The sequence below is a fragment of the Notolepis coatsorum genome (assembly GCF_963971535.1).
Source record: "Notolepis coatsorum genome assembly, chromosome: 1".
In the NCBI taxonomy this organism is placed as follows: Eukaryota; Metazoa; Chordata; class Actinopteri; order Aulopiformes; family Paralepididae; genus Notolepis; species Notolepis coatsorum.
In genome coordinates this window covers 131847895-131860590 of record NC_140165.1, presented here as the reverse complement: position 1 = coordinate 131860590, position 12696 = coordinate 131847895, and the positions used below count along the sequence as shown (strand labels likewise).

Genomic DNA, 12696 nt, shown 5'->3' with positions numbered 1-12696 from the left:
CGACCCGTAGCACTCACCTCCACCATCATGAAGTGCTTCGAGAGGCTAGTCCTGGCTCACCTTAAATCCTGCCTACCACCCTCACTTGACCCCTACCAGTTTGCCTACCGCCAGAACAGGAGTACGGACGACGCCATCTCCGCAGCACTACACCCTGCCCTCCTCCATCTGGACCACAAGGACACGTACGTGCAACTTCTGTTAATTGATTTCAGCCGGATGTTTAACACCATCATCCCCTCCAAGCTGATCACCAAGCTCCACGACCTTGGCAGCGACCCCTCCCTCTACAACTGGATACTGGACTTCCTGACCGACAGACCTCACCATGTCAGACTGGACAGCCTTAAGTCCTCCACTCTCATCCTGAACACTGGTGTACCGCAGGGATGCGTGCTGAGCCCTCTTCTCTACTCCCTCTTCACCCACGACTGCAAACCGGTGCATGGCTCAAACACCATTGTCAAGTTTGCAGATGACACCACCGTGGTGGGACTAGTCAACAACAATGACGAGTCGGCATACAGAGAGGAGGTCAAGTACCTAGCTCAGTGGTGTGCTAATAACAACCTGGCCCTCAACACCAAAAAAACTAAGGAGATAGTGGTGGACTTCAGGAATAATAATAAAACAGGCACGCACAGCCCCATCCACATCAATGGAGAGGAGGTTGAGAGGGTCTGTAGTTTCAAATTCCTGGGAGTCCACATCTCTGAGGACCTGTCATGGACCACCAACACCTCGACCCTGGTCAAGAAGGCCCACAAGCGCCTCTTTTTCCTGAGAAAGTTGGCCAAACTCCACCTACCCCCTCCCGCGCTAGCAAACTTTTATCGCTGTACGATTGAGAGCATCCTCACCACCTGCATCTCAGTCTGGTACGGCAACTGCATTGTTAAGGACCGGAAATCACTGCAGAGGGTAGTGAAAATAGCCCAAACGCATCACCAAGACCCCACTCCCCCCATCTCATCAATCTATGAGAAGCGGTGCTCACGGAGAGCACGGAACATCATCAAAGGCGCTTCTCACCCCAACCATGGACTGTTCACCCGCCTGCGGGGTACTCGCTCTGGGGCACGCTACCACAGCCTCCCAGGCAGAACCAACAGGACCACGAATAGTTTCTTCCCCTCGGCTGTCAGACTTCTGAATCAAAACTCTACTTAGCCCACTGCACCTCACTGTATACCTGTGTATATAGCCATAGCTTATGTAGACTTTGTTTTAATGATTTTTTCTTTATTCTCACCATTGCACATTGTGCTAACTATTGCACTTCACTGTACAGTTTTATTTATATAATGCCTTATATTGCAACTGACTGTTGATTGTCACATCCTGGTTGGACGTACATAATCTCGTTGAACTGTCTTGTACCGTGTAATGACAATAAAGTGAATCTAATCTAATCTAATCTAACGACATATAAATCGAAAAAACCTAGCTGCTGCTGTTTTATCTTTCAGCCTTATTAATGACAACTGTAAAGGCTAGTAAGGCTACCGGGTTTTCAGCAGTCCAGAAGCCCCATTTCACATTTCAGTCAGATATTATTATAGTTGTTTTACATTGATGAATACTGTTTTTTTAAGGACCCCAGTTTCATTGAGCAGGCTCGCTTCAACTCTCTGCTTCCTGGTGTCTCTACAGGGACGGCCAGTCAGGGAAGCTGACGGTAGACGACTACGGAGCCAAGACAGGCCGGTCCCCTGGCAAGATGAGACAACTCAACATCAACGGACCCCTGTATGTTGGTAAGTGGTGCTGAGTCACAACACAGTAAATTTCGCAGAGTAAATTTTACTCAAACTGAGTAAAATTATACTCAGTTTGAGTGAAATTTATTCTGCGAAAATTTACTGTGAACTATAGGGCTGGAACGTAAAGATGCACAACTATTTTTTAGAACTATGTTCTATGTAACAAAGTTCACTTACAGAACAAGCATATTCGTCATTCCATGTAGCTGGACCTTGCAGTAACAGGACCTTGCAGACTTCATTCTATATAATGATAAAAAAATTATATATGGTAGTAGTCAGCAGCGTAACAAGTAAGAGTAGGTAAGGGATATGTACATATATCTACAGATATGTAAAAGGATTATGTGCAAGTATGTACAGACAGATAAATAGAGGAATAAATATATATATACGGTAGGTGTTGTGAAGGGCCAGATTAAACCGAATATATATATTTATTATATATATTTAATTGTATTTGTATATTCTCTAATATTCCCTGATATCCCTTGTATATTCCTTGTACAATATGCATTGAATATCCATTCTAGCCTACTGAACATCCCATAATAGTCTCCATTCTACTATTGGTCGAGACCTTGGTGCCAGGCTGCCATACCCCCCAGACCCAGTTCAAACGTACCGCTCAACATGTACGAACAAGTCCTAGTTCCGCGTAGGAATCTGGCTACCGCACCACTAACGGTACTATTTGTTCATAGTGCGTATATATACTGCGCTACTAAAGTAGGACTTCCTTTTTAGTCCAGTTTCTTACCCTCCAATAGAGTGACAGACGTAAAGCCTCCCCGCGACGCCACGTGTGGGAGTAAGGCCAAGTTCGGCCTACCATCGGTATTGAGACATCGTGTATATTAATATTTGAATAGTCATATTTGGCACTATATCGTCGAGTTGGACGTAGTCTATTAAGCTAATAATAGTCTATTCATATGTAGTGCTTCGTGCGGTGAGAATACTATCGTAGTCAGTACCCCATCGTTTCGGGCAGAGAACTGGCTGCTTATCCAGGGTGGCCGACCCCATGTGAGGCTGCACCCGAGGAGCCCCAGAGCCGACGAGCGAGTGGACCTGCATACCGGATTATTCTACCGACGACAGCCCGCCTTCCCAGGCACGGATTATGCTTTGTATACAGTGATTATTCTGTGGATAAAGACCAACACTGCCGTGTGTTGGAAACCCCCCCCCGGAGAGGACGACAGGTGAGGAGACGCTCTACACGACGAGGTCGCTTCACGTCTCTCCATCGTGGACCGGAGGAAGCCGGCCCACAGAGAGTCCAACTGCTTTCATCTGTGGATCGAGGATCGCTGAGGCACCGAGCCGCACAACCGTGGGTTCTCCCAGGATACCCTCGGCCAGACGGATACAGCCAGACTCTACCCCCCCCCCCCTTCTCCAGTTGTCTTACAAGCGACCGGAATTCCCCCCTAGTGTATCCAGTTCTATAATCATTAAAGTATCATTGCTATTATTCCTTAAATATTCCAGGTTGTATATTTACCGCCTGCGCCACCAGAGATTGGACGTTCTCTATTGATATACCAACGAATACTCATTTGCCATAAAAGTGCATCCTATTTCAAATCATAAATGTAATTAAGTGATTGCTCTACATACCTTTTGCTATGTATTAATTATTATTAAACGCAGACTTTCGACTTGGTACATTTGTGTTGGATCGTTTCATCTACGTGGGAGTGTTTACCATAATTATTTATGCCTAGTACTGGGTGGCCAGAGTCTAAAGTACAAGAGGTAGTGGTAGTAAGTATCATATCTAACAATACAGTCAGGGAATTGTACCCCTCAGTTACAATTGGTCCTTCGAGCCGGAGGGTAATTAGTGTAATATTAATATAGTGTTATTAATATTGAAATGGCCTATGATGAACACTCCACGAAACGATCCTCCTAACCAACGCCCGCAGCGCGAACGACGGCTCCCTCAGTACTTAGAGGCTTACGCTGTCAGTCAACAACCTAGTCTTCTACTAACAGTAAACGTGGTAAAACTAGAAAGTAAAAGTATGTCTAACCCCAACGCCCAGACTACCCCGACCATAGAGGCCCCTACGGGTTCTAATGTAACTGACCAAGTTCACGGTGGGGACCAGTGGGAACCAGACATGACTTCACACCCCGCCAGTACTGAAGAAGTAGTCCCCGATGAGTCCCGGGAGGAATACAACGCTACCAAGAGAGAACTCGGCACGGAAGAAGACGGGGAGAGCACCGTGGAGATAGAGCTCCAAGGCTCCGCAAGGAGTACCCCGAGGGAAGGCTCCCCTATACAACCGCCTTCTCCCAGCGAGGCAGAGAGGACCCTACAGCAGGCCTTCCTCATCAGCCTGAACGCCGCTGCTGAACGCGACCGACTGCAGATCCAGCAGCGGAGCGAAGAAGAGCATATACGTCTAGAAATAAGACGCATTCAGAGGGAAGAGAATGTGGCCCGAGACCGAGCAGACAGCCAGCGAGCAGCTGCTGGTGCTCTACGGGACGCAGAGCGTGACAGACAGCAAGCGCAACTAATAGAACAGCTGATCAGACGGACAACACCCTCTCCCTCCGCTAGAGGCTCCAGGAACTCGTCTAGACACACCTCCAGGGCGGCATCCCCTAGCCGAGTAAACAACCCTGAACTTGACCAACAGACGAGGTCTATACCCCCCACAGACCACCTCCCCCCACCGGTCCAAGCGAGACCTAGCAACCGGGAAGGAGCAGAATATCCTGTGGAGAGGCTAAACCAGAGACTACAAGCACTGGATGACCTAACTGAAGACGAAGAGGAAGAGGAGGAGAACCACGCCCGACGACAGCACAGTACTCTACCGGACCAGGAGGTCCGGTACAGCCCAGGCTATACTCCCGCGGAGCTGCGCTACAGACCCCCGACTCTATACCCGGGTGAGCACGACGCACGACCCGCACCGAGGAACAGCACCTGGACAAGCGGGCCATGGTACACTGCCGGTACCAGCCCATACCAAGGAGCGGGAGGAGACTCGCCTAGGAGGCCTCTCCCCCAACGCTCGCCGATGTATCCACAGTCAGCGTCATACATCGGCACGCCTATGGTACCCGACTTCACCCAAGAGAACCGGGCCCAGTATACAGAACTCCGCATGTGTCTGGAGACCATGTTGGTGGATGTATTGGATGAACGCCATAAATACGCCATCCTACTGAAGCACTTAAAGGTACCCCGCGCACATAATATAGCGCTCGCCTACGCGACTTCCACCACCCCATACACAGCAGCGCTGGTAGCATTGGACCAGAGGTATGGGCGCATATGGGATTACGTGATCCAGGAGATCCGACACATCGACCGCTTACCCCCAGCAATAGACAATCGAGCACTGGACGACCTGTCCATCAGAGTGCAGTCCCTGGTAGGGATGTTGGGAGCGCAGAGAGAGAAGGGGAGGCATGAACTTTACGCCAACTCAAATGTGGAAAGGATCTTGGAGAAGCTGCCGCCCGCTCGACAGGAGCGTTTTAGGCGGCAGAGAGACCACCGAGACCCGAATGGCCCCGAACCGAACCTCCTCGATCTAGCAGACTTCCTGGCGAGAGAAGTCAGCAGCCTACGGCTAGATACATTCGGACGGAGCACCCCTGGCTCCAGAGAAGGAACCAGACGACTAAATGATGGAAGAAGATCGGTGACTGTGATGCACCAATCGGAGTCAGTACCGAGCAGCAGGAGCCACAGTACCCCCTCCAGAACGGAGAAGTGGAAGATAGTGTGCCCCTACTGTGAGAAAGAACACTGGCTAGCGCAATGTGACTCCTTCCCCAAGCTGAACGCGGAGGAAGCAAGTCAATGGATAAAGTCCAACAAGCGCTGTTTTCGCTGTGCACGCTCACACATGGCAGCCGAATGCCGCTTAAAGAAAAGGTGCACCAAGTGCGATGGAGCCCATCTGGACATACTTCACGACAGTAACAGACGGCGCCCTTCACCCGCACCATCCAGCAGCAAAGCGAGCGTCATGTACATCGATCCCGCCAGCAGCAGTGGAGCCCGAGTACTCCTAAAAGTAGTGCGTGTGACACTAAGCTACCAGAATAAAGTCCTGGACACTTACGCCGTCCTCGATGACGGGTCAGAGAAGACCCTTGTGCTCGCCTCCGCTGCGGCCCAGCTAGGGCTGCGGGGAAGCGAAACCCAAATGACAATTCGGACAATAAGACGAGATTTGAAGACGATAAAGGGCGAGAATGTCTCATTCTCTATCGCAGCAAGCGGCCAGCCTGAGCGACGGTACCAGATTACAGACGCTTTCACCAGCCAAGAAATAGGACTGTCGCGGTACACATACCCCGTCGCCAAGCTGATGGAGAAATATGCACATCTGCGCAAGTTACCGATCCCGCTCATAGACAATGCTATGCCGACCCTGTTGATAGGCTCCGACCATGCAGACCTCATTGTCCCGATAGACCGGGTTCATACCGGACCCCGAGGCTGTCCTGCAGCAGTCGAGACCCGTTTGGGATGGACTCTCCAAGGGCCGCTCGCCAAATCTCTCAACCGAAGTACAGCCACTAGATGTCTCCACTCCCGAGTCACAGAGGGAGAAACCGCACTCCTGCAACACGTAGAGCGGCTATGGACCTTGGAACAAATGCCCTTTAAGAACGGAAAGAAAGACATTCGCTCTAAAGATGACATTTACGCCATTCACCTCCTCGAGACAGGGACCAAGAGAGACCCGGTCAACGGCGTGTTGAGATACGCCACGCCACTCCTGCGGCGAGAAGGAATGCCTACTTTCCACGCCAAGACAGACGCCACAGAACGGTACCTGCTGAACACGGAGCGGCGCTTAGCCAAGAACCCCGCCCAAGAGAGTGTATACCGCGCTGAGATTGAGAAGCTCATCACAGCGGGACACGTCACAAAGATGGACATTAAAGAGGCTGACCAGACCACTGAATCGTGGTACGTGCCTCACCACAAGGTCCATCACAACGGTAAAGACCGCATAGTATTTAACTGCAGCTACCAGATCGGATCCCAAAATCTGAATAAAGAGTTACTGCCCGGTCCCACACTCGGCCCCTCCCTACTCGGCGTTCTACTCCGCTTCCGCCAGGAAAAGGTGGCCATTAAAGGAATGTTCCTGCAGGTGAGATTAGTAGAGGAGGACAAGCCCCTGTTACGGTTCCTATGGAGAGAGAAGCCAGGAGATGAGCACCCAGCCATCTACCAATGGGAAGTCCTCCCCTTCGGAACGACGTGCAGCCCCTGCTGTGCTACATTTGCACTACAGAAACATGTAGCAGAGGACCCAGCAGCGGACGAAGAGGTCCGACACAGCGTAAAGAACAGCTTCTACGTAGACAACTGTCTACAAAGCCTTTCAACCCAGGAAGAAGCCGAGGCTCTCCTGATTAAACTCCGCGCCTCATTGATCAAAGGCGGCTTTGATCTCAGGCAGTGGGCCAGCAGCGATCCGCAAGTACTGCGCAGCCTCTCCTCCGAGGACAAGGCAGCCAGCAGCGAGACCTGGATGGCTACAATCCCGGGAGAAGCCCAGGAGATGACCCTGGGATTGGTGTGGCGATTCAAAACAGATTCGCTTCACTACAGACACAAGCCCCTGACTACGGAGCAGGGAAGGCCGGCGGCGGCGCCGACCACCAGACGGAGTGTGTACACAACACTCGCCCGACAATATGACCCGCTAGGATGTATTCTACCGTACACCACCAGGGCAAAAATGATTGTACGAGCATTGTGGGACAAGGACCAGGGCTGGGACGACCCCATTCCCGCACACCTTGCATCCACCTGGAGAGAGTGGGAGATGGAGCTCCACTCACTCCCAGGCGTTAATATGCGCCGAAGCTACTTCCCACCCACGGTGAGGCCAGAGACATGTAAAATGGACTTACACGTCTTCAGTGACGCCTCAGAGGTCGCATACGGATCAGTAGCCTACTTGCGGGCCCAAGAAGAGGGGGGAGAGATCTACACAGCATTTGTCCTCGCCCGCTCGAGAATAGCCCCACGCAAGCAACAATCTATCCCACGCCTAGAGCTCTGCGCAGCCCTAGCCGGAGCGCACCTAGCCACGCTCATCCAACGTGAGCTCACCATACCGGTGTCTAGAACAATCCTGTGGTCAGATTCCACGACAGTACTCGCCTGGATCAAATCGGACTCATGCAAGTACAAAGTCTTCGTGGGAGTCAGAGTCACCGAGATTCAAGACTTAACCGAAGAGTTAACCGGAGAAACAGAGTGGCGCTACGTTGATACAAAACAGAACCCAGCTGACGTCATCACCCGGGGAATGCCCCTAGATGACCTCACCCGTCGCAATGTCTACAGTGACGGCCCAGCATTCCTAAAGCTCCCGGAAGGAGAGTGGCCCACGCCTATCCCGAGGGAAGCCAGTCAGGAGGAGGCTGAGAATAAGAAGCCTGTGTTCTGTGGATTGAGCACTGTTATCTCCGCAGACCCCAACATAGATGATTGCACTACCATAGAGAGTGCACAACAAAGGACATTCCTACTGCACTACCTACCGTCTCTACAGACCCGCCAGAAGTGGGTAAAGGAGAGAGACAATTTGACAGAAGGAACAGTCGTCATGATTATTGATCAATCACTGCCCAGAGCTATGTGGCCGGCCGGCCGCGTAAGCAAAGTGATCACCGGTGCCGACGGCAAGGTCCGAGCAGCTGAAGTGCTTGTCCAGGGTCGCACTTACACCCGTCCCGTGGCGAGGCTCATAGAACTGCCCCGACTCCCAGACACAATCGATGATGACCATGACCCTATAACCCTATGACTTTGTGAAGTTGACTGACCCCTACAGCAAACCCTTATGTGTAAATAGACAACGCGATTAATCTGTCTCTGCTTAACTGATTAGGTCTGGGACCAATCAGGGGGTGGCTGTTGTGAAGGGCCAGATTAAACCGAATATATATATTTATTATATATATATATTTAATTGTATTTGTATATTCTCTAATATTCCCTGATATCCCTTGTATATTCCTTGTACAATATGCATTGAATATCCATTCTAGCCTACTGAACATCCCATAATAGTCTCCATTCTACTATTGGTCGAGACCTTGGTGCCAGGCTGCCATACCCCCCAGACCCAGTTCAAACGTACCGCTCAACATGTACGAACAAGTCCTAGTTCCGCGTAGGAATCTGGCTACCGCACCACTAACGGTACTATTTGTTCATAGTGCGTATATATACTGCGCTACTAAAGTAGGACTTCCTTTTTAGTCCAGTTTCTTACCCTCCAATAGAGTGACAGACGTAAAGCCTCCCCGCGACGCCACGTGTGGGAGTAAGGCCAAGTTCGGCCTACCATCGGTATTGAGACATCGTGTATATTAATATTTGAATAGTCATATTTGGCACTATATCGTCGAGTTGGACGTAGTCTATTAAGCTAATAATAGTCTATTCATATGTAGTGCTTCGTGCGGTGAGAATACTATCGTAGTCAGTACCCCATCGTTTCGGGCAGAGAACTGGCTGCTTATCCAGGGTGGCCGACCCCATGTGAGGCTGCACCCGAGGAGCCCCAGAGCCGACGAGCGAGTGGACCTGCATACCGGATTATTCTACCGACGACAGCCCGCCTTCCCAGGCACGGATTATGCTTTGTATACAGTGATTATTCTATGGATAAAGACCAACACTGCCGTGTGTTGGAAACCCCCCCCCGGAGAGGACGACAGGTGAGGAGACGCTCTACACGACGAGGTCGCTTCACGTCTCTCCATCGTGGACCGGAGGAAGCCGGCCCACAGAGAGTCCAACTGCTTTCATCTGTGGATCGAGGATCGCTGAGGCACCGAGCCGCACAACCGTGGGTTCTCCCAGGATACCCTCGGCCAGACGGATACAGCCAGACTCTACCCCCCCCCCCCCCTTCTCCAGTTGTCTTACAAGCGACCGGAATTCCCCCCTAGTGTATCCAGTTCTATAATCATTAAAGTATCATTGCTATTATTCCTTAAATATTCCAGGTTGTATATTTACCGCCTGCGCCACCAGAGATTGGACGTTCTCTATTGATATACCAACGAATACTCATTTGCCATAAAAGTGCATCCTATTTCAAATCATAAATGTAATTAAGTGATTGCTCTACATACCTTTTGCTATGTATTAATTATTATTAAACGCAGACTTTCGACTTGGTACATTTGTGTTGGATCGTTTCATCTACGTGGGAGTGTTTACCATAATTATTTATGCCTAGTACTGGGTGGCCAGAGTCTAAAGTACAAGAGGTAGTGGTAGTAAGTATCATATCTAACAATACAGTCAGGGAATTGTACCCCTCAGTTACAGTAGGCCTATATACAGCATTATTGTAAATGCTATCATACAGAGTTATATGGGTTATATGCAGTTGAAGGATGCATAGGTATTTAACATACAGTAAGACCCATACTAATGCCCATTAGGTTTTACCCACTATGCTGTGTGTATTTTATAGATGCGAAACACCTCTATGACCAGCAATGTTACTGACTCACTCGTTCATACATTCAGTAATCCATTCTTATACTCACACATACAGCGCCTCGACAGCATGGCACTTTGTGTAAGACCGGTTCAATCTATACTTGACATCTCAACAACAACAGACTGCACCGACACACATAGATATATATAGAACACTAGATAGCTTGCCCGCGCTGCCGGCCAATGGAGAGCGACGTCACTGAACCGCCGCCATCTTGCTCCAGTTAGCCTTGAGTGAGAGTGAGTGAGCTGCACAGACAAAAATACTCATAACTCGCTGAAATATTGACGGATTTACAAACGGTTTGGTTTATTACAAGCATTATTAACGTGGCTATGATTCTAGCGGTTTGTTAAAAAAAAACATCTTTAAAAAAAGATTTTTTTATAAGTATGCAGTATCATAACTACATCTTTGATGTTTATAGCAAACCAACCCGTTTGTAAATCCGTCAATATTTCAGCGAGTTATGAGTATTTTTGTCTGTGCAGCTCACTCACTCTCACTCAAGGCTAACTGGAGCAAGATGGCGGCGGTTCAGTGACGCTGGTGACTCCGCCTTAAGCTATCTAGTGTTCTATAGATATCTATGCCGACACAGAGCAGCCGCCCACTCGCCCAGAGCTGACCGTCTCAACACCACAGTATGAAAGCTCCTGGTAGAAAACCATTACATTCAGTAGAACACCGTTACATTTTACTGCCATTCTGAGCTGTTAGCTTAGGTTAGCTAAGTATTTAAAGGAACATGCCAACATTATGTGAAATGCGCTTACTGTCTTCTCCAGAGTCAGAGGAGAGGATAGATACCAATGTCCTCCTCTATGCGTGTTCAGTAGGAAGCTATCTGGTTGCACAAGTGAATGGAAGTGGATAAGAACCACTAGCCTAGCTAGAGAGAGCTAGAGAGAGAGAGAGAGAGAGAGAGAGAGAGAGAGAGAGAGAGAGATAGAGAGAGAGAGAGAGAGAGAGAGAGAGAGAGAGGGGGGGGGGGGGGAGAGAGAGGGAGAAGTGTGTTGGTACATTCCTCACTGTGTTTTTCCATTCGGCCAACATCACAGTTTGCAAAGGGAGCATGTCTATGTTCCCCGGGTCCTATGTTCCCTGCTTTGATTGATTGATTGATTGATTGAACATTTTAGACCACCAGCCCTGATTCCAAACTCTAACCTTAACCAGTTCGAAAGAGGGCCTAAGCTTAACCGTTCGAAACAACGCGGACATTAATAATTAATAAAATAATAAAGATTTATAAAATGTTCAATCTATTAATCAATCAAAGCGGGGAACATAGAACCCGGGGAACATAGGACCCGGGGAACATAGGGATGATCCCTTTGCAAAGGGCACCCAGAGCTAACAACACATTATGTCCCCCCTTAAAGCCTTCAATACCTCGCATCTGTGACACTATGTTCCTTGTTTTATAATAACATTATAGAGACAAATACTTCTATCTGTGCCTGTTCTGTTCTACCCCTCCAGGTGGAATGAAGGAGATAGCCCTGCACACCAACAGACAGTACATGGGAGGTTTGGTGGGCTGTGTGTCTCACTTCACCCTCTCTACTGACTACCACCTCGCTCTGGTAGAGGATGCTGCTGATGGCAAGAACATCAACACCTGCTCCAACTAGACACTGGCTCTATTCAACATCTGTTACAACTAGACACTGGCTCTAATCAACACCTGTTACAACTAGACACTGGCTCTAATCAACACCTGTTACAACTAGATACTGGCTCTAATCAACACCTGTTACAACTAGACACTGGCTCTAATCAACACCTGTTACAACTACACACTGGCTCTAATCAACACCTGTTACAACTAGACACTGGCTCTAATCAACACCTGTTACAACTAGACACCGGCTCTAATCAACACCTGTTACAACTAGACACTGGCTCTAATCAACACCTGTTACAACTAGACACTGGCTCTAATCAACACCTGTTACAACTACACACTGGCTCTAATCAACACCTGTTACAACTAGACACTGGCTCTAATCAACACCTGTTACAACTAGACACTGGCTCTAATCAACACCTGTTACAACTAGACACCGGCTCTAATCAACACCTGTTACAACTAGACACTGGCTCTAATCAACACCTGTTACAACTAGACACTGGCTCTAATCAACACCTGTTACAACTAGACACTGGCTCTAATCAACACCTGTTACAACTAGACACTGGCTCTAATCAACACCTGTTACAACTAGACACCGGCTCTAATCAACACCTGTTACAACTAGACACTGGCTCTAATAAACACCTGTTACAACTAGACACTGGCTCTAATCAACACCTGTTACAACTAGACACTGGCTCTAATCAACACCTGTTACAACTAGACACTGGCTCTAATCAACACCTGTTACAACTAG

At 49.0% G+C, this 12696-nt stretch overlaps 1 protein-coding gene across 2 annotated transcripts in view; it reads left to right on the top strand.

The window, feature by feature from the left end:
* Positions 1–11937, top strand: part of egflam (EGF-like, fibronectin type III and laminin G domains) — a gene marked incomplete at both ends in the record, with an annotated part of 149530 nt that extends 137593 nt beyond the window's left edge. For both annotated transcript variants that reach the window (XM_084325750.1, XM_084325749.1), the window contains 2 exons: positions 1654–1757; positions 11786–11937. In XM_084325750.1, the coding sequence (XP_084181876.1) occupies positions 1654–1757; positions 11786–11937 (256 nt within the window). The remainder of the gene's footprint in view (positions 1–1653; positions 1758–11785) is intronic.
* Positions 11938–12696: the final 759 nt, after the last annotated feature.